Source organism: Canis aureus, chromosome 29, assembly GCF_053574225.1.
Source record: "Canis aureus isolate CA01 chromosome 29, VMU_Caureus_v.1.0, whole genome shotgun sequence".
NCBI lineage: Eukaryota > Metazoa > Chordata > Mammalia > Carnivora > Canidae > Canis > Canis aureus.
In genome coordinates, this window is record NC_135639.1 from 8,772,613 (window position 1) to 8,795,338 (window position 22,726).

At 44.5% G+C, this 22,726-nt stretch overlaps 2 protein-coding genes across 2 annotated transcripts; both read left to right on the top strand.

Annotated features, from left to right (window-relative positions):
- The first annotated feature begins 2,885 nt into the window (after positions 1–2,885).
- Positions 2,886–5,230, top strand: FAM24B (family with sequence similarity 24 member B). The gene is made up of 3 exons (XM_077877334.1): positions 2,886–3,149; positions 3,798–3,924; positions 4,902–5,230. Exons 1-3 carry the CDS (start codon positions 3,068–3,070, stop codon positions 5,086–5,088), a joined length of 396 nt encoding a protein of 131 aa, XP_077733460.1. The 5' UTR covers positions 2,886–3,067; the 3' UTR covers positions 5,089–5,230.
- Positions 5,231–9,373: 4,143 nt separating this feature from the next.
- Positions 9,374–21,738, top strand: CUZD1 (CUB and zona pellucida like domains 1). The gene is made up of 9 exons (XM_077877335.1): positions 9,374–9,532; positions 11,366–11,516; positions 13,391–13,605; positions 15,002–15,152; positions 15,483–15,700; positions 16,179–16,351; positions 17,826–18,217; positions 19,564–19,832; positions 21,459–21,738. The coding sequence occupies exons 1-9, from the start codon at positions 9,451–9,453 to the stop codon at positions 21,632–21,634; spliced, it is 1,827 nt and encodes a 608-aa protein (XP_077733461.1). The 5' UTR covers positions 9,374–9,450; the 3' UTR covers positions 21,635–21,738.
- Positions 21,739–22,726: the final 988 nt, after the last annotated feature.

Sequence of the window (22,726 nt, forward strand, 5' to 3'; positions counted from 1 at the left end):
CCATAGTAGTCTCCTTAATAAAGGTGTACTTTCTGGGGGGGAAGCTACCAGAGTCTTTTGTGATCTGGGGGATGAGCAGTTTAGCTTTCCTGTTGCATGTAGGGAGAGGGGGGGAAAAAGACAAACACTTTTGAAGGTGATAGGCAAGGGACTCAGGTCTGCTAAAAACAGATTCAGTCTTAAGATTATGGAATGCTGGGGCAGCCTGGGTGGCTCAGCGGTTTAGCCCTGCCTTCAGGCCAAGGCCTGATCCTGGAGACCCGGGATTGAGTCCCATGTTGGGCTCCCTGCATAGAGCCCGCTTCACCCTCTGCCTGTGTCTCTGCCTCTCTCTCTCTCTCTGTCTCGCTTGAATAAATAAATAAAATCTTTTTAAAAAAGATTATGGAATGCTTTCCTTCCCCAGTGCCTTACCACCACGTCAGCAGGGCTCCGGGATAAAAACAGTCCATTACAATTAAGAGAGTAAGATGCAGACTATTTTAAATGGACTTTCTAGGGAAACCAGAAGGCAATAGGAGGGAAAAGAGCAGGAATATTAGAGGAAATTGAAGCCCCTGGCACCTGTAGTTCCAGCGAATATTAAACATTGCTTAATTCCTAACCAGATTAACATAAAACTCTGATTTTTATGTGATTACCTCAGTAAAACGTGATTACCTCAGTTCCTATGCATTTCTTCATTACATTATGTCTGACTTTCAACAAAACATTACTGCACAGGCTGAAAGGCAAGAAAAAACTTGTGCCAAAGAGACAAAGCAAGCATTAGAACCAGTCTTAACGTATGACACAGATTTTGGAATTATCAGGGAGCTTAAAATAACTAGCATGTATAAATTCTATAATATACTCTAGTTGAATGTATCACTAGACTAGGATTTCAATTTGGAAGCTCCTCCTCCCTCTTTAGGGTAAAACCTGACTCTTCTCACAGCAGTTGCCAGGACCACAACAAAGCCCTCAGCTGAACAGGAGGAGTCTGAAGCAAAGCCCACAGTCGTGAGAGCTGTGAGAGAGGACAGGGATGGACCTTGGGTCAGATGCGGGGAGCTCACAGGTTTACTCCCGGTAGCCTGGGATCCAGGCTGCTTTCTGCCAGCAGTGATGCCAGTGGTGCAATCCACAAGTATTGGGGTATTTGCAGCCACCTGCCCCAGGGGTTAGCTGTAGGGGATGACACTTGGCAAAATAGGTGATGTGGATCAAAGTCCTGGTGGGTGTGAATTACTAAGACTTTGCCACAGGAAAAAACAAGCCCCTGTAACTGGGATCACATCACAAAAGTTCAACTCCCAGATTCTGAGCACAGCTGCTGTCTACTCCTTGCCAACATGGCCCCTCCTATCACTCTCAGCGCTCTTGCCTAATCACTGCATGTGATTTGCCAATGAACACTTAAGGTGAAAATCTTTTCAATGACAATAATAAATAAAATGCAACTGGATTTCTTTGCATATCTTTCAGCTCAGAGCCAAAATCAAAGCCTCTGTGTGATACAGTTAGTGAGCACTAGGGAATGAAGAACAACACTTCATTTCAGAGGAACCAATAAATCTCCCAGTCTTTCATGAGGGGCTCCATGTGCATGTTGGGGCATGCCTTCAACAACCAGCCAAGCCTTCACTTTTTGCTTGGGAAAATGCCTCAGGGTCAGTCAGTGGTGAATGCTCAGGACCATGTCATGTCTTTCTTGAGGTTACTCATAGCCTTAGACATGCACACTGCACACATGCATGGCCTAGAGTCCCAGGAATATGTCAGAACTTTTCAAAACTCCTGAATGGACAGCTAATTTACCAGCTTTTCCTTTAAGCTTTTTGGCTATTCTGTGATTTGCCCCCAAATGTTATCCACTACCTCAGGCAGCCAGAAAGGTAAAAGGTATAGTTGTTTTTGCCAAAATCCCCTTAAAGGAAGACTTTTTGCATCGGGCAAACTCCATGTTAGGTCAAATACAGATAGCTTTGCAAGTGAGGATTTCCATGTGACCGGAAGACAGGTCAGATAATGACAGTTCTTTGGGAATGAGGCTTTGAAAGAGCTCTACCTCTGTTTTCCCTTTGGTGGCTGCAGTGCAGCTTGGGTTTTAGTTTCAAGGTTGTCATGGAGCTGGAGAGGGAGTGATAGAACAATGCCACAAAGCCTTGCTGCTCATACTGAGACTCAGTTGTTCTTAAAAATAGGTGTTTCCTGAGCAGCAAGCTTTTAGTGAATTTCCAGGGTCTAAAAAAGACCCTTTTTCTACCAGATTTTTTACTGCTTTTACACAGGAAAGAATTTTCAGAGGTCTTATGCCACTAGTTTTGTTGATAAGCCCCCTGCTGTTTATAACCTCACCCAGGGTTTAGCCAGAGCAGCAAGGAATAACCCTTCATAGTTAAAATAATTTCCTCATTTAACTGAACCAGCTTTGCTAGGTATGAATATCTTAAAATAATATAAACCTGATTTATAACATTTTATTCATTATTGCTTTTTGAAATCTTTTTTGTCTTCGCCATAAAGTATGACAATATTCAGAAGTCAGTGAACATACATCTGAGTCCTATGAAATGACTAGGCTATTATTCTATCGTGTTGCTGCAACATAAAGTCTAACCAGTCTTTCATAATTCAACTTTTAGATATAGGAGTGTTTTTAGATATTAGCCTTCCCCACATTACTGTTCTTTGATTTTATTGAAATCCCAGATTTGCTTTAGATTAACAGTCAGACCTTAAAAGGTTCTTTGAGGGAACCAAGATTGAAAGGGTGAGACTGAGAATAAATGATTTAGAATAGTATTTGGACACTCCTGTTTCTATTGGTCCAAAAATGTATCTGAACATGAAACAGAATTCAGAACTCCATGAAAGGGAGTTGGTGTCCAAAGTGTTGATGTCACACAGCCTCTGGCCTGACAGGCATAGAAGTTGGAGCTGGACAGTGGCTGTACATTCTGGTAGCTCTTGTGGAGACGATGCATCCAAAAGCCAGCTCCTCAAACTTAGATCTTAATTACTCTTAACGGGGATAACTAGAGTTTTCTTTCTCAAATTAAACGTTTGAGAAATTCCTGATAAGATGTACTGTTCCCTAAAGTTTATATTAATTGTAATTTTTTTTTACTGCGGGCATTCATCGAACATGGAAGACTTAGAGGGTAGTAAGTATATTTCAACTCTGGGTTGTTTTTCAGTCCTCACTCACTTTTCCCCGCTTTCAGAGAATGAGATTAAACAAATGGCTTATTCCAGAAAAATCGGATTTCCTGGGAGGATTGAGAAGGAAAAAAATGGCAGTTGTCAGTGGGAGAATAGAAGACTGTTTTCCTGAAACACGTATCACTTACAAAATGGATTTGTGTAGTCTCAGCATTGTTGAACGTAACATTTTAAAACAGTCATCCCCTTAATCATCCCCATAGGAGATTACTAAGCCTGATGTAGAGTGAGGAGCTAATTCTAATTCTGAAAGTGAATGTATTTCAGGACCCAGGTATTTGGGAGCAAAACCATTTGTTTGAGTGAAGCTTGTTTTGTTACTTAGAGCTGCACATTACTGCCGGTGAAAGGAGGAAAAAGATTCTCCTGCTTTCTTCTTTTTCCCTGGGTTTTGCATTTCAGTCTGGTCTCCTTCATAAACAAACCCTTTCCCCCTCTCTGGGCCAGTTTAGGGTCCCATGCTGTGCCTTCTGGGAAAACTGATTTGTATGTTGGGGGTTCACTCTTTTTCCAGTAGAGGAAGCTGTTGAGGTGGCTACGTGGCTGGGTGGGGAGGGAAGCTACTTTGTTTGCTGCACTTCTCTGCCTAGATAAAGCCAACTCTTCTAAAGTCAACACGATAATTATGTTCTGCATTGGTGGCGGTATCCTGATGGCCATTCTTGTGCTGATGGGTGTTGTCATCGGTCTTTACCACAAAATATCCAACGCATTAAAGTGAGTGATGTGGGTAAGACTGAAAAGCACCCCCTCAAATAGGATACCCGGGGCTCCCTGCCGGAGCAGGTCATCCCTTGCCCTGTGCCCAACCCAGGGGGAGGTCAGGAGCAGCAGGTAGGTCTGAAAACGCGAAGACAGGTGAGTGTGGAATCTTGAGTTTTCCCCCTTCTGGCTTAGGGCTGTGAGCTCATAAGTAGAATGTTCTCAGCAGAGACGGGGGGGGCTGCTGCTGTGATGCTTTGCCCCACTACCCTCCCCGAGTGGACCCTCAGCGGCTTACTCCTCACACTGGCTGGGCCCTCCCTCTGTCCCAGGCCCTGCAGACTGTGCAGGAGGCTGTGGGTGAGTCTGTGCCTGGGATTCACTCAGAGGACAGGCTGGATTGACCTCCTCTTAGCGGAGTTGGGGGAGCGGTCAGGGGGTTCTCTCATTCACGTGCATGGCCCTGGGGACAGTGAAGTGGGCCTGGAGGACTGTGGGGAAGCTGAGCTGGGTGAAGGTCCCGGGGACACCTGACAGGGGAGTGCAGCCCAGACAAAAGATCATTAACTTTGGGGGAGAGGAACCCTGGAGCCTGGGAGAGAGATGGGTCGTGAAGCCGTGCTGTTCCCGTCCTAGGGAAGTGAAGCCTGTGAGCTGGAAGGTAAATCCCAGAACATGGGGGGTGGGGGTGGCCAAGTGTGGCCCCTTCCCCATCCCGCTCTGCACTTGATGGGCCTGCAGGGATCGGCTGGGTGATCCACACCTGCGCTTGCTCTCTCTTGTTGGCTGTAACCTGATTTTCCATTTCTAGCAGTGGGACAGGAAGGGATTGGATAGGAGCTTGGGACAGGGGCCGAGAGCTCTAGTTTCGGGCTCCTGTCATGTCTTTGATTGGCTCCAGCCCCAAACCTCCCAGATACCCCTGATAATTATGACAAATGGATGGAGAAGAAAAATTCTAATCCCATGCTCTGTGTATGTCTTTTCTTAAGACCTCCAAAGTCACCTCTTTGTTTGGCCTTAAAAAATAATCCAGCCATACTCACTCAGGACAAGGTCGCTGCAGCCGCCCTCTCCGCTGGGTCTTATCCCAACCTCCAATGCTGTGACGAATGTAGCTTGTATGCTGACTTCGATCCCCTGCCACCGTGCTTCTGTGATGTAAATGAGGGACTCTGACTTGGGTGGGCACAAATATATTCATGCATAGTATTTCTTTTTTAGTAGAATGTTGTATTATTCAAGTCAAGTTTTACAGTGTTTACATTATGTATTATATGGTGTATTTATGTTCTTTGAATAAATGCAATATTGAAAATAATCCTCTGCCTGCAGTGGTGGTTTTTGTTAGTCATAAATGCACTTAAATTTGTGTACTAGCCACATTGAAACTTGGGGCAACTATCTTTTACTTTTTTTTAAATTTGTAACTTTTATTATTTTAATTTTTTTATAAATTTATTTTTTATTGGTGTTCAATTTGCCAACATACAGAATAACACCCAGTGCTCATCCCATCAAGTGTCCCCCTCAGTGCCCGTCACCCAGTCACCCCCACCCCCTGCCCACCTCCCCTTCCACCACCCCTAGTTCGTTTCCCAGAGTTATGAGTCTCTCATGTTCTGTCTCTCTCCCTGATATTTCCCACTCATTTTCTCTCCTTTCCCTTATTCCCTTTCACTATTTTTTATATTCCCCAAATGAATGAGACCATATAATGTTTGTCCTTCTCCGATTGACTTATGTCACTCAGCATAATACTCTCCAGTTCCATCCACATCGAAGCAAATGGTGGGTATTTGTCGTTTCTAATGGCTGAGGAATATTCCATTGGATACATAAACCACAGCTTCTTTATCCATCATCTGTCGATGGGCACCGAAGCTCCTTCCACAGTTTGGCTATTGTGGACATTGCTGCTATGAACATTGGGGTGCAGGTGTCCTGGCGTTTCATTACATCTGCATCTTTGGGGTAAATCCCCAACAGTGCAATTGCTGGGTCTTAGGGCAGGTCTATTTTTAACCCTTTGAGGAACCTCCACACAGTTTTCCAGAGTGGCTGCACCAGTTCCCATTCCCACCAACAGTGCAGGAGGGTTCTTGGGGCAACTATCTTGTGATATCATATTGCAATATGAGGAGAGTTAGAATAGAAAATAAAAGCATCCAGTACATCTCCAACCCCAGGAGAAAAATGTATTTTGATCTTAGAGCATTTCTAGTTTCAGACTCATCAAAAATTCCCAAGCTGGAGCAGTTCATGTGGCTCTTCTCCTTGCGAAGGCTTCATTCACTCTCATCTAGCTACTCTACTGCAGGCAATTATCTTACATGGTCGTCAAGGAGAACTGTCCCCCCAGAGAGCGAGAGCAGACACATGGGATATCTCTGGGTTTAGGGTGACCTCATATGATGGGGTTGGGCCCAATGGTGTCTAAAAGACATTTTGAAAAACCTGAGATTCTTCTGTCATTCTCCAACTCTGGAGAAGCAGATTTCCTCCTTTTTAGATCCCTTTAACACTGAGTTTGCTGATTCACCTGTCAGTGCCTTTAGGTGCTAACAGGAATGTCCAGCAGAACGCCAGGGCCCAGGATCTCTTGATCTGAGAGCAGCAGGTAGGAGGATGTACTGCTCTCCACTTGGGTCCATCAGCCCCTTTCTGTTCCCGCTCTTGCCGCTGAGCCTTCCGGATCCCTTTTTACTCAGACTCCCCATCTGTAACCACAATTCATACTTTCTCTGGTTAACAAAACCCTTGCTTTGTGAGCATCACATGTTGTACTTAAGGGTTAAAAAAAAAGTAATATCAAGAGTTAACTAGGGACAGGTGGTTAGCTACTAAAAGGGGAGAAAAGGGACCACAGGAATGAAGGAAGGAAGCAGCTTTTACCTCTAGGCTGGCGGGAGGGAAGAGTGGGGAGGTGAGAAGTTGCAGTTCTCTCAGCAGAAGGCTGGGCTGATAAGGAAAAATTTGCCAGAAGAGGCGTGGGAGCTGGAACTGCGCTCACAGAGCAGCCCTAGTGGCTGAGAAAATCCTGGAGGCTGGCTGTCCTCCAGCCCCACTGTGAGTTTCAGGAGGCAGATTCAAGGCTGAACCTTCCCCGGATCCTGCCCCGAGACCTTCCACCTGGAAGAGACCTATCCCCCTTGAGCTCCTGAAGCATTTTCTCTGCCTCCCTCTGCCATCCACTGCCCTGCCCTGCAGTGTCCATCTGTGCTGTGATTTGATTCAGAGGGTGCACCTGCCCCTCTGAACCTCACCCGGTGGGCAGCACGGTGCCCAGGACCCTGGTGGCCCTGGGCAAGCACATTCTGTATTGGAATTCCATGGGGAATATGCCTAAAGTCCAGGCATCCCACGGTCCATGAAGGAGGCAGGATGGAGCAAGGGCTCTTAGAGACACCACTCTCGTGGGCAGTAGGGACAGTGTGGAACATGTGGCTTTCAGAGCCTGATACTCTTGGTTCTAATCCATCTCTGCCCTTCATTAGCTATGTGCTATTGGGGGAGTTTCTTAACCTCTCTGAGCCTCAGTTTCCTTGATGTAAATTGGAGGCTTGCATAGGTGATGGTGAGGATTAAGCAGGATAAGGTATACCAATCCCGCAGGCCCTGGGATCCTGTGATCTCATGGTAAATTGCCACCGGCCGGAACCGCTGGTCTTTTCATTGCTCACCCAGGGTTCTTTCCCCTCTGCTAGTCCCCCTCCCAGGAGAGTGTGCACAGAGCCCTTACACCCAGTGGTGGTTCAGGGTGCCAGGAGATCACATCCATAGGAGATGGAGACGGCTTTAGTAACAAAGTGGGTGTGTGTGGACACAGCTGGGGGTGAGCGGCCCTTAGTAATCAGAAGGGTCCCTACCCTATACTCCTGCCCTACCCCTCACTCTCACACCAGGATGTCCTGTCCCCACCAGGGGACACCTGTGGCCAGCCCAAGAAGTCTCTTAGCTGACAGGAACTGAGTGCGGCTGTGCCAGGTGCCTTGGTGAGTGTCCCAGCTCCTTGTGAGTCCAGCTTCCCAATGTCACAGGTGCTGGGCTTGCCACTGTGGCACAGGTACAAGGCCAAATGCCTGGTCCTAGGGCCTAACTGGAAACAACCCTGAGTCACAGCCCTGCCTGGGAACCCGAGTGTCCTAGAGCCAAATAAGGACAGAACAACATGGAAGTTGAGGGTACCCAGGAAGAGTTTTAAGGTAGAAGTTCAGTCTATGCCTACCATTATCTCACAGGGCTGCAGGGAAGGTTCCTAAAATATTGGTCATCATTTTCCTGCTTAAAAAGTTCTATCTGAACTTAGAATACAATCCAAATGCCCCATCTGACCTACAAGTCCTTCACAATTGGACTATCACCTTGCCTCCTTACGTTACATCTCACTTCCCTCCCCTTTACTCACATCCACCACGCTGGCCTGCCTCCCCTTCCTTCATAGACATGCCCAACTGATTCCTGCCTCAGGACCTTTGCACTTGCCCATTCTTTTTGCCTAAAATCATCCTCTAAGCCCACATCACAAATGAATGCCTCTCTCTTTCTTTTTGCTCAAATTTCATCTTTCTCACTTTCACCCTCATACTGCATCCCCCCTGCAATCTATCTATCTCATCACCCTATTTTGTTATATTCATAGTACCTCTCGCTATTTGTAATTTGTTTTAGTTTGTTCTCTGTCTCCCTCACTTAGTAAGTTCCATGGGGGCAGGGGCTGTATTTCTCATGTTTAGTTCCAAATCCCCAGACTGTAAAACGGTAGCTGGCAAATATTTTTTGAATAAATGAATGCGTGAAAAGAGGAATACAAGCTCCTTGTGAGCATGACCTCTTGATGGCACAGCTGCTGGCTGAGCCACTAGAGCACCAGTCTCACCGTGGACATCAGGATTCCTTTCTATGGTCTGCAAAACGTCGTGCTCAAGGGACTTTGATTCACCGGCTTCAGGCTTTCTGGATATAATGGTTTGAAATCCTTGAATCCACTGAATCTGGACTTGCATTTCTTCTTCCTCCCATCCTGTGCCACCCCCCTCCTCAGCCTCAGCACCCTGGCAGGCATCTGAGCAACCCAGCTGGACCCAGTTTGTCCAGGGGCCACACTACCTGCCTTCAGAATCCAAAGGCTTTCATATGGGGACAAGAGCAGCAAAGGTGTAAGATAACAGTAGCGCCACCTGCTTTGAGATCTGAACAAACAACAGGGCGAAGGCTCAGCTCCCGGTTGGTGCCGTGAAAGATGACTCGGTGCCCACCGTGGGCCAGGCCTCGGAGATGCCCCATGAAGAGCTTTAGCTGGGAACTTTGTGTAGACGTTCCTGGAATGGACTGGGGAGAGCCAACACTCACTGGAGGGATTGCTGATAATCAATCAGGCACACAGCTGCTCTCTTCTCACAAGAGAAGTTTGGCCCTTGCGTGGTCAACCTGACACATTTCCCTGAAGGTCTCCAGAAAGCCCTGAAGCCAGATAAGGAACACTTCTGAGAAGTATAAAACTCTCTGCTAACCCTTTAGGCTGTTCTACCCCTGGCAAAGATGGAGGCTGTGAGAAGGCTCGTCCTTTTAGCCTTCTTAATGGTGCCATGCTTGGCAGACTTGAACTTGACTAAGTCTGAAGGTAAGAAAATTGAACCTGTTGTTTTTTCTTCCTTCCTTCCTTTCTTTTTTCTTTCAAGATTTTATTTATCTAACAGAGAGAGAGAGAGAGAAAAGAGAGAGTGCACAAGTAGGGGAGCAGAAGGCAGAGGGAGGAGAAGCAGGCTCTCCACCAAGCAGGGATTCCAGATCCAGGACCCTGGGTCATGACTTGACCCAAAGGCGGATGCTTAAATGAGCCACCCCGGTGCCCCTATGCTTTTTTCTTTAATTGTCTTTGCTGGTATTTTTTTTACTAACAAACATAGTAATAGTTATTATTAGGGGAAAAACAAATGAGACTATTGTTACAAGGACATCACTTATCATCACAGATAATAAGGAAAACGAAAAGCTTTTTGTTTCTAAGTGAAGTTCTTCGCCCTTCGTTGGGTTCCATTATGAAGTATTTGATTTTCTTGTTCACGTTCCATTGTAGCTGTTCCTCCTCCTCTTCCTCCTTGTTTTGAGTAACAGCTTTTTAAGGATAAAATTCACATACCATAAAATTCACTCTTGTAAAATGCAAATTTTACTAGTCTTTAGTATACACACAGAATTGTGCAACCATCACCGTTATTTAATTTGAGAACATTTTCATCACCCCAAAAAGAAACTCCTTACCAGTTAGCAGTTACTCATTTCTCCCAATGCTCTCAGCCCAAGGCAACCACTGATCTACTTCTGTCTCTGTAGATTTCCATAATCTAGACAATTCATACATATGAAATCCTATAATCTGTTGTCTTTCACTCAGCATGATGCTTACAAGGTTCATCCACACTGTACCATCCATCAGTACTTCATTCCTTATTGCTGAATAATCTTGCATTGTGTGGAGAGACCCCATTTTATTTATTCATCAGTTGATGCACCACTTTTTGCTTATTTTGGCTGGTGCTGCTGTAAACATTAGTGTACACTTCTTTGTGTGAACATATGTTTTCATTCTTCTTGGAGATATGCCTAGAAGTGGAATTGCTGGGTTATGGTAACTCCCTGATTAATCTTTTGAGAAATTGTCAGATGATTTTCCTAGCAGCTGCCCCATTTTATGTTCCGATGAGCTTTGCAGGAGGGTTCCAATTTCTCCACATCCTTGTCAACACTCATTTATTTTCTGTTTTTGACTCTAGTTTTGTTTCACATATTAGGTGGTGTGAAGTGGTAGCTCATGGTTTTGAATTGCATTTCCCCAGTAACTAGTGATATTGAGTATCTCCTTGTGTGTTAATTGGCCTGTATGTGTTCTTTGGAGAAATACTTATTTTGGTCATTTGCCCATTTTTTTAAAATTTATTTATTTATGATAGTCACAGAGAGAGAGAGACAGGCAGAGACACAGGCAGAGGGAGAAGCAGGCTCCATGCACCGGGAGCCCAATGTGGGATTTGATCCCGGGTCTCCAGGATCGCGCCCTGGGCCAAAGGCAGGCGCCAAACCGCTGCGCCACCCAGGGATCCCCATTTGCCCATTTTTAATTGGGTTTTCTTTTAATTACTGAGTTGTAAGACTTCTTTATATATTGTAGATATAAAGCTTCTTCATAAAACCATCTTTCCTTAAGCTCTAATATAGTCTTTATTTTTTTATGCCCCATATGTAGAGAAATCATAAATATTTTCCCCCCAAGGACTCTAAGAGGGGGAAACCAATTGCCAAGGGCTTACCAAATTTGGAATGAGCTAAATACCATTCCCAACTATCTGCATGCTTGTCTGGATATTACATTGTGGCAGGTAGATTCCCAGTCCCTGGGGGAGGAGGAGGTCAGGGGCAGATGACTTTCCTCAATGTCAACTGTGATTTCTACCAGGCAAATCAAGCTGCCAGGCCAGTTTGGGAGGCTCCAGTCAATCAGATGCCCACAGAGCCCTAATCCTGAACCTCCATTCCAATGAGGACTGTACCTGGACATTACAAAGACCAGAAAACAAAAGCATCAGAATCATCTTTTCCTACTTCCAGTAAGTAGAGGCTTTACTTCCTAATGAGGGTCGCTGAACTCTGACCATACTAGGGTATTTGTGTTGGAAAAATATCAGCTGGTCCTAGAAGTAGTGGTAAGTTACCCATGACCACGATGATGATGATAATGGTTGGTATTCACTGACTGATGACTGGGCCCCTGACTCTGGTCACAGAGGTCCTGTGAAGTCAATGTGATTGTCACAGGCACAGGGAAGTTGGGATTTGTTTCAGGTCACATTGTAAGTGAAATGACTGGGATTAAGACCCAGCTGGTCTAGTTCCAGATTCCAGACCCTAAAACGCTAAACTCATGGTTTTAAAGCATGGTGTGCATTAGAATTAGCAGGAGAGCCTCTACAAATTCAGATTTCTGGGCTGAACACCATACAATAAGCTCACAATTCTAGGAGCAGGGACTAGGCATCAGTGTTTTTTTATTTTGAATTTTTTATTTTGAAATAGACACAACTGTCTTCTCTAAGTGCCCAGGTTATGGCAGCATGAGGACAAGCTGAGAACAGGGCACTGAACTATGAGAGTCCCTTGAGGCTTCAGGAGAACTTCCCCACTTAATGCTCTCAGCAACCCCCTGTCTAATCCCATTCAATGGGTAGGAAATCCCAGAGAAGTCACTTAATGTGCCCAAGTCACAGACTAAAACGGGTGGGAGAGGACCAGAATCCAAGCCACCTGGCTCCAGAGCCCAAAGTCTTACCCATCCCACTGGTTCTAAGCTGCGGAGTATCAGAAGCACCTGGACCTGGAAGGTTTTGCAATCGCGCAATTGCCAGGCCCTGGGCCCAGGTCCGGATCCAGATGGGGCAGCTGGGGCCTGAGAATGTGTGTGCACAGGGGACAACCTCCCAGGGGCGGTTCCTGATGCCGCTGCTGGCCAGGGTGACACACTGGGGTGCGTGGCCCCACACCACGGGAGTCGGAAGGGACTTCTGATGGGGCCTAAAGGAAACAAATTCCCTACTTCCTAGAATTCTCGGGCTCCTAAGAATCATGTACATTGTTCTTGGCACATAGAGAAAGAGGACGGCAGCGGGGCAAGAGCGAGGGAGGGGAGACGAGCATCTCATAGTTCTTAGATGCTCTCTGTGTGCCAGGCCTGTGCTAGGGGCTTCCTGGTCAGGACATTATAAACCTCACCCGGGACGAAAGCTGGGACACCCCAGTTGTAGAAGAGAGAGGAAAGGGAATAGTAAGCCTCTGGCCCAAAGGTACACAGCAGGTAGGGGACTAGGGGGAAGGAGGATCCGGGTTTGTCCGCCGCGTGGTTCCCTCTCAGGCATCTTGGCCCTGGGTCGGAATTCTGAGGACGTCTGGAGAGACCATCAGAATGGGCGGAAGACAGCACCCTGGTGTGCCCTGTCCCACGTGGGGCCTGGGACCGTCCCTATGAATGAGGACACGGGGATGTGAGGGAAGGGAAGGGGCATCTGGGAAGAGGCTAAATTTGCTTTACCTGGAGAGGGGGCCAAGGAGGAAGGGCTGCTTCACCTTACAACAGCCTCGGATTTCAAATATCAAGGGGAATGAGTTCTAAATAAGATCCCCTGCCCACAATTTCCACATGGGCATGAGGAACAGGAGGTGGAAGTCGAAGGAAAGGAGTCTTGGATTCCAGTCAGATTCTTGATAGAACCATTGACAAAGCAGTTCTGCTTCCTGAGGCATTTACAGACTGATGGTGTGTGGTGTGATGTTGGGGGAAGTGGAGACGTAATTGGTATTGGAGAGATTGGAATGAAAACAGATAAGCCACTGCTTTGCAAACTGGGATGGCCAAGTGCACAACTGACTCCACTCTGAAACCCCCTTGCCTGGTGGCTCGTCTCTAACCACACGTGTGTTCTGTTCACAGGCTTGATCCTGATGGACCGTGTGAAAGTGAAAACATTAAAGTTTTTGATGGAAACTCTACCAAGGCGTCTCTGCTAGGCAAAGTCTGCAGTAAACATGACTACATTCCTGTTTTTGAGTCATCATCCAGTACATTAACGGTTCAAATAGTCACCGACTCTGTAAAAACTCAAAGAACTGTCTTCATCTTCTACTACTTCTTCTCTTCTGGCACCTGTGAGTTCTCACTTATACATCCTATGCATAACCACCTGCGAGCTTGGAAAGTTACACTCCTGCATGGGTCGTTGTAATCTTGAGTCTGAGTTCTTTGCTTGTGAGGGCAGCGGTTCTCTAACTTGTGTGCATGAAATCACCTGGAGAGCCTGTGAAAGCAGATTCCTGCCTCCCCCGACCCCTGACCCCCTCCCAAGACTCTGCTTCACTGGTTCTGGGATGGAGCCCATGAATTTGCCTTCTGACCAGCTCCCAGATGAGGGATCATGGGGCTGATCGGATGGCTACGTGTTGGAGTGTGCTGTGTTATGGACCAACGCAGACTCTCCCGGCTTGGCCTGTTTTATAATAACCCTGAGATCCTTTGAAATGCCCGTTCAGGGACCGTTTCTCCCTCTGGTCTGATTCAGAAGATGTGCGTTGGGGCTCGAGAAACCTTCATGTTTGACAAGTTCCCCAAGTGATTCTGACAAAGATCGAAGAGCAAACGATGAGAAATGCTGACCTAACTTGTCAGGCAATCACATGTTAAGGGGGTTCTGTATTCACAGCACCCAGATTCTGCTGCAGCGCAAAGCAGAACGCCAAGAAATTCTGCAAGTGGGTTCGTGAGCAAAGTTCCACTCTGCTTGGCTTTCTGAGGCCCAGAGATGACCACGTCACTCCTCTTAAACCACTGATTCCTTGGTGTTGACAAATCTCCAGAGTGGAGCATTCAGGGTTTTCCAAAGCCAAAGCCAGGCCACCTTTTCAGGCCTTCCCTCTGCATTCCCTCCCCAGGCCTCAGCTGCATCCTATGCATTAGCCAACCTAGACTGTTTTCCGTGCCCCGAAAAGAGCCTTCTGTGTTGCCTGTTTCACTCATCCAGCTGGGGGGGGGGGGGGGGAGGGAGGGACCCAGGGTGGCTGCATCTGTGCTGAGCTGGAATGCTAGTGTAGGGTAGGGTAGGGAGAGGTGGGAACCAGAGGAGGAGAACATTCCTGTTCTGCTGGAACCAGCAATGTGAGGGGCTTTGGGAAGAAAGGGCAGGCTGGCACAGCAGGTGACGTGGAGGTGGCTGATGAGGCTGGAAAGCTGGGCTGGGGCTGAGTGAGGAAGAGTCTCCAATGCCAGGCCCAAGAGTGTGATGTCATTTTCTGTGACTTAGTCCAGGTAATGGAGGGTCTCTCTAGCTGGGGCAGATCTTACACTGTCATGCTGTCCTGAACCAGTGGTCAGAAAATCCCGCGATAAAGAAGGATGAAAACCTCGGTATGCCACCAATTCAAAAGACAGCAATGGAACAAAATTTGGGTGAGGGTGGGTGTTTGCTTATTAAGCTAGACACACCGCATGGAAACTAAGCAAAGTCTCTGTCTTGACTTACATTCATGGTCACCCTCTCATCCCTGTCAGCTATTCCAAACTGTGGTGGTTACTTGGACAGCCCCAAAGGATCCTTTACCAGCCCCAATTACCCAAATGCGCATCCTGCACTGGCTTATTGTGTGTGGCACATACAAGTGGAGAAAGGTTATAAGATAAAATTAAACTTCAGAGACATTTTGTAAGTATTGTGGTCCATTTCTGCTGTGGGAGAAATGCCGTGAGCTCACCTGGCAAATGGGGACCCTGGGGGAGAAAAATTATGTGAACTCCTCGTAGAGGGTCACTTTTCACAAAACTGGCGTATAGAGAAAACACCAATACTATGTCATTGAACTAAGTTGACTATTTTTCTGGAGATTCTGAGGTCACATCAGGGACTGGCAAAGCCCCAGGTTTGTCATAAACCTGAGATACCGTTGTGAGGGAAAATCTTTAATCACTCAAGACTGGGCTATTGAGAATTGAGTTGGTTTGCAAAGCTTTTTCACCAGAGGCCCTACTTCTTTAGCATAGAGGCGGACGAACACTGCAGATTTGATTTCATTGCTGTCTATGATGGCTCCTCCACCACCTCTGGCCTGATGGGACAAGTGTGTGGCTATGTGAAGCCCACCTTTGAATCCTCGTCAGACTCACTGACCGTCGTACTATCGACAGATTACGCCAACTCCTACCGGGGTTTCTCTGCTTCCTATACTTCAATTTATGCAGAAAATATCAACACTAGTAAGTCATGTTCTTTAGCTATTTTGAGCTCTTGGAGATTGTGGCCATAGAAACTGCTCCTCACCTCTTAGCCTACCTGTCGCTGTCCCTATTTGCAAGCCTGTACTATGTACTTTGGAATGTATATTCATAATCTGAAGCTTGAGAATCAGTTCGGTGCATTGCTTAGTACAAGAGGAAATTGATGGTTTTATTAATTTGGAAACGATTTCTGTAGGAAATACAGACTGTTTCCTGTAATGCCTTCTGTAAAGGCACAACAAAAAACAATAGATTTACAGATTTCAGTTGCAGACGGGGTCACAGCGAACATTGTAAAAGGTGAATCAAGTACCCTGCTGTCTCAGGCTTCCGATCGCTGTTTAAGGCAAAAGAGGTTTTGAGTTTTTATGTAGTCTTCTGTACACACAGCTTTTCAAGAGCCAGAGTTCCTAGCTGTTCCTAAACATAATCATCCTTGTTTTGTTTTTCTGAACAGCGTCTTTAACTTGCTCTTCTGACAAGATGAGAATCATCATAAATAAATCTTACCTGGAATCATTTACTTACAATGAGAATAACTTACAACTGAATGACCCAACTTGCAAACCAAAGATATCCAATGTGATAGACTTTTCTATCCCTCTTGATGGATGTGGTACAATCAAAAAGGTAAAAGTGAGACACCGAGCTGGGTTTTGTTGAACACCAGCAGTATGTCAGATCGTACTGATGGCGCAGAACTTGCTGGTGGTGTTAATGGCCTAGCACACGGTAAGCCTGTGTGAACATGGAAGCCCACTCACTTGTGTGGTGGCCTAACACACACCACACACACACACACACACACACACACACACACATATTAGCACATTCATTTTCAGGGCAACTAGAGGCAGTTATCTTTCCCAAAAGGTGAAGAATTCTGAGAATTCAGTGAAGAAGGTTTGGACATCTATGTGCTGCAGGTGTAGGAGCCTCCCAGGAAGACTTGTACAGAAAAGGATTAGATCACGTATTTAGGAAAAACCTAGCTGTAATTCTAGGATCTCCTTTCCCCTGTAAAGGGAGAAGATAAAAGCATTATCCTCGTTTCAAACACTAAGGACATAAGTTTGTGATTTGTTCTCCATTTTCTAGAACTTCAAGATCTCAAGCATTTACAACCCGTAGGTCCCTTTTAGGATGTCTACCCTAAAATTGTCACTCATGTCATTAAACAACAACCATTTTGAGAAGAATGGCAGCTACTCCAGAGTCCATAAGGATAGAAGTCAATTGTTATTTTCTGCTCCAAATGAAGGAACACTTGGGCTGTTATCTGTGCATCCCCAGGGAAGGCAGCCTGGGGAAAACATGTGGCAGGACTTCTGTCTGCAGACACTTGGGGAACTGCACAGTGAGCCACACTAACTTGATGCTTCTTACAGAAGGCCGTACATTACAGGATCTCAGTTCCCTCTAGGGCTGGAAGTTTGCATTCAGAATTGTTTTTTGTTTTTTCTGTTTGTTTGTTTTTAAATATTTTATTTGTTCATGAGAGAGAGAAATGCAGAGACATAGAGGGAGAAGCATGCTCCCTGTGGGGAGCCTGATACAGGACTCTATCCCAGGATCCTGTTGATCATGACCTGAGCCAAAGGCAGACGCTCAACCACTGAGCCACCCAGGTGTTCCCAGAATTGTTTTTAACATATCTGGAAAAAGTTCTGTCAAATTCTGTCTTCGAGTCTCAGCTGCGCTCTGTCTCTCATCTGACACCTTTCTTCCCACCCAGAATATTTCTTTCTTTTTTTTTTTTTTTAATTTATGATAGTCACAGAGAGAGAGAGAGAGAGGTAGAGACACAGGCAGAGGGAGAAGCAGGCTCCATGCACCGGGAGCCCGACGTGGGATTCGATCCCGGGTCTCCAGGATCGCCCCCTGGGCCAAAGGCAGGCGCTAAACCGCTGCGCCACCCAGGGATCCCCAGAATATTTCTTAAATCACATTGAAGCTTTTAGTATCCCAACATGAAAGCTGCAGTCTTGTGATTTAAGAAAATTATGTCTCTACCTGCAGATATTAATCATCTCTGCGCTCTAAGTTATTACTGGATTTTTTTTTTTTTTGCTATTACTGGATTTAATCCAATCTCACCCTGCAGGTAGAAGATCATTCTGTGACTTACACCAATATCATCACTCTCAATCCATCCCCCACGTCTGAAGTGATCACCCGTCAGAAACATCTTCAGATTATTCTGAAGTGTGAAATGGAACAGAATTCCACTGTGGAGATGATGTACATAACGGAAGACGACATAATACAAAATGAAAGTGCACTGGGCAAATATAACACAAGCATGGCCCTTTTTGAGTCTAGTTCATTTGCAAAGCCTATACTGGAGTCACCATATTACGTGGATTTGAACCAAACTCTCTTTGTTCAAGTCAGTCTGTATACCTCGGATCCAAATTTGGTGGTGTTCCTGGACACCTGTAGAGCCTCTCCCACGCCTGACTTTACGTCTCCAACTTATGACCTAATCAAGAGTGGGTACGTACTGATGGGGTGACATGCTTCTCTGAGGATCCGTGGTGACTTGAGTGAAATAGTATTTTTTGTGATACATGATTCATGAATGCATTCATGCATGCTTTTTTCTAGTACTGCTACCATGGAATTAAGTAAATGTAATCATATTATGAAATACAGTTACTATGTACTCATTACAAATAATTTAACTTAAAGCACTTTTACAGCCACAGCCCATATCCAGTAGAATTTTAAGTATATTTCCAAAATATTTGCTGGTAGAAACACATTTATTTTTTGTCAAGAAGGCTTTATGTTTTTGTTCTTTTTTTTTTCCTCCACACTTTGGTTATTTTATTTTATTTTTTTAAGATTTTATTTATTCATGAGAGACGCAGAAAGAGAGAGGCAGAGATACAGGCAGAGGGAGAAGCAGGCTCCATGCAGGGAGCCCGATGTGGGACTTGATCCCAGGACCCCAGGATCATGCCCTGGGTCAAAGGCAGGTGTTCAACCACTAAGCCACCCAGGTGTCCCATACACTTTGGTTATTTTAAACAAAAATCACAAAAGATTATTTCACTCATTCCAGCTCTAGAACACAAACATAATGAAATTTGTAAAGCGTATGTGGTATTCTTTGGGGAAAAAAGGGGTCCCTGGCTGGTTCAGTTGGTAAAGCATATGACTCTTAATCGCAGGGTTGTGAGTTCAAGCCCCACATTGGGTGTGGAACGTACTGAAAAACAAACTAACGAACATTTTTTTAAAACGTTCTTTTGAAAGGAAAATTTTCCTTTTTTTTTCTATAAGTTGATAGATTTTAACTACATCAGCCATACTGACACATTCACAGAAAGTGTATAAAGTAAGATGTTTGAGCTTTAATATATCCAAATTGATTTTCTAATTAATTCACATGGACTAGAAATGTTATTGCCGTAGGGAACTTTATTTTACCCAGGAATCAGATCCATAGTCTTAAACTCACTACAGTGTGAGCTAAAGACATTATCTGTTTTTAAATTTTTTTTTCTCTCCAAATTTGTATCTAAATTCTAGTTAGTTAACTTATCATGTAGTATCAGTTTCACTATAATTTAGTGATTCATCACTTATATACAACGTGCCTGATATCCTCTGATCTCGGAGGCTATGCAGGGTTGGGCTGAGTTAATACTGGGATGGGAGACATTGACTTTCTAGAGAAATTTTTGATCCACAATCAGACAGTTCACACCCAATCTTAGCCAAAAGGCTGAGAAACGATCAAATCAGGCAGTTCAAAGAAAACTTTGTATCATTTCTTTTCAGCATTAGAAAGACTGAACGTAAATCTTCTAAATGTGCTGTGAATTCTGTTCCAGATGTATTCAGGATGAGACTTGTAAGGTGTATCCCTTATCTAAACACTATGGAAGATTCCAATTTAATGCCTTTAAGTTCTTGAACAGTCTGGGCTCCGTGTATCTACAGTGTAAGATTTTGATATGTGATAGTGGTGACCATCAGTCTCGATGCAGCCAAGGCTGTGTCTCTAGAACGAAACGAGACCTTTCTTCATACAAATGGAAGACCGATGCTGTCATAGGACCTATTCGTCTGAAAAGGGATCGAAGTGCAAGTGGAAATACAGGTAAGGAGAAAGCTATTAAGTGATCTAAGACCACCTCCTGGTTCATTAAAATTTGCTCAGATGTATTCCTCCTTAAGCATGTACAGTTTAGAGATTTATGATATTTGTAGCGAAGCCCTAACTAAGGTAAGCACAAAAGATTAATTTTTCCTTCTACTAGTTGATAAAATGAAAACCATGTATGTTGTAAGCATGTATGTTGTAAGCATATTATGCTCTGATAATTCACCATTATTCACATGGCTTTTGAGTATAAATGTAAGGTCCTCACTTCTAAAAACAACAGTTTCTCTCAGCTTCCTGACTTCTTAGTATAGACACCATGGCAGAAAACAGAATCAAAAGCAATGTATTTTAACTCCTAAATGAGGAAAATCAGGTGAACCAGCATCCCACACAAATCACCTTTTTTGGGAAAAAAAAAACCCACAATTTTTTCAAAACAGAAAATACCATATTTTCAAGATAACCCTGCTTCTTTTTAAAGGTTGGAAACATGACCCCTGTCAGGTCAAATGAGAACAGAGTGATGGTGAATGCCCAAAGGACGAGCCACGGCTGACTGGCTCTGGTAGACCGTAATTACATAAAACCTATTTATAAGAATTTACCTTTTATGAAAATGATCCTGTCATAAAAGAATCTTATGTCCTCTGTCCTTATTATTATTTGAGTGGATTGTGAAGGAGTAGGATTCTAGTTTGTAGCAAAATATTTCTTTTTTTTTTTTTCAAATATTTTATTTATTCATGAAAGACGGAGGGGGGTGGAGACATAGGCAGAGGGAGAAGCAAGCTTCCCGCAGGGAGCCCAATATGGGACTTGATTCCGGGACCCTGGGATCATGACCTGAGCCAAGGGCAGACCCTTAACCACTGAGCCACCCAGGTGTCCCTGTAGCAAAATATTTCTATGACAAAAACAAAAGAATACAAACAAAAATGAAATCCAATAATTTAATAAACATGTTCACTAAAAAGACAATGCATCTATGGGTATTAGTCTAAATTAGTTGAAAATTTATGAATGAAAGTTATAGAGATATCATCCACATTAGAAAAATACCCTTTTCCTATTTCAAGAGAAGAACTAGTTGTTTCTCTATAAATCAAATATAGTTTGACGAGTATGGGAGATGAGTGACTATCAATGAATGGACTTACATTTCTGTTGGACTTTGATGATTGAATTCCACAAGTTTCTCACCTTATGTCAGGGAGACAAATGAACTATTTAAACAAACAAACGTAAGGACATCTTGTCTTTTAAATTAAGCAGAAGCATATACTAGGGACACCTGGGTGGCTCAGCGGTTGAACATCTACCTTTGGCTCAGGGCATGCATCGGGCTCGCTGCAGGGAGCCTGCTTCTCCCTCTGCCTGTGTCTCTGCCTCTCTCTCTGTGTCTCTCATGAATAAATAAATAAAATCTTTTTTTAAAAAAAGAAGCATAAACTAATTGAAATATTTGCTAGCAGTACCTATGTGTATCACTTTGGCATTATATATCCCACATTAATTGATACAGAAGATTCACAGACTGTGGAGAGAGACACATTCATGACAATTTTGTAATGTCAGGTAGTACTTTTCTTTTAATGATTTTTATCTTGTTTCCAATTATAGGATTTCAGGATCAGATACACAAAGAAGAAACTCAGAGTCAACCTTTCAGCAGTCTGCATCTATTTTCATTCACGGTCCTTGCTCTGAATCTCGTGATTGTGGCCGTGATCATAACAAGGCATTTTGTGAATCAGAGAACGGACTACAAATACCAGAAGCTTCAGAATATGAACTAACAGGGTCAGCCTTCACTGAGACTCATTTTCCCTGAACACTAAAGGAAATGCTGCCTCGTGGCTACACGTTATAAATAAATTAGGAAGAGCCTCATTAACAATGACGTACAGGTCCTGCTGTCACTTTGGTCAGAGCGTGCCGCCTTGCAGGGGTGATCGAAATGAACAAACATTGTGTCAGTTAGATCTCCTGCTAAAGAACGAAAGCCACCAAAATATTGAATGAATTAGGAACATCCTTTTTCATGAGCACAAAAGCTTCTGAGTAAACTTCAGGTGAAAAGAAACGATTGTTTTTACTTAAATCTACAGCATTAGATGTATTTGTTTCCTAGATGCAAATATGCTCCCTTTTGAAATGTATCTGAGAGTTAATAATTTCTGAGAGTAACTGTGATGGAGAGAAGTGCCATGTTATTTATTCCCATGCCTCACTCTAAGGCCGAGCCTCAGCATTTTACAACTTGAACACATCTCAGGAAAGGGCTCTGGAAAGAGGAAAGCTATTTTATGATCTAGGAATAGGAAAGCAGAGCTTGACTATAAAGGGGAGCCCTTGTGTGTAGTTTCTAGGTTAAAGAATGAAGACAACAATTCTCTTCCCATTTACCATCAAACACCAAAGCCAAACGTAACCCTAACAAGGAGTAGTCAGTTTCTGGCTGAGACTGACACAACAGGAAAGGCCTTGATGCGCGCTCAGGTTGCGCATACCAAACGTCATATTGAATTCTTTGTCGTAGATGACAGTATGACTCTACCGGTTCATCACCCAACACCACCATGGTCTCAGGTTCTGATGCACAACCAAGGAGGCACCCACATTTCTGAATGCCCAAAGGCATTCTCCTTGACACCCATGCACATGGATTGGGTACACAGTATGCCCGGGGCGTACATTACGAGTAAAACAGCATCTCTACCTTCCTTGAACAAGTTGTTAGGGACCCACTGGGTTTCCAGCTCCAAATGAAGGTAGATCTTCCTTATTTTCCTTTCAATATTTCCACTCAGATCTTCTAAGCACTTCCCCCAAATGGCCATGTAGTTGAGCCTCTTCTGCATTTGTCTGTATGACTAAATGGAGCTACT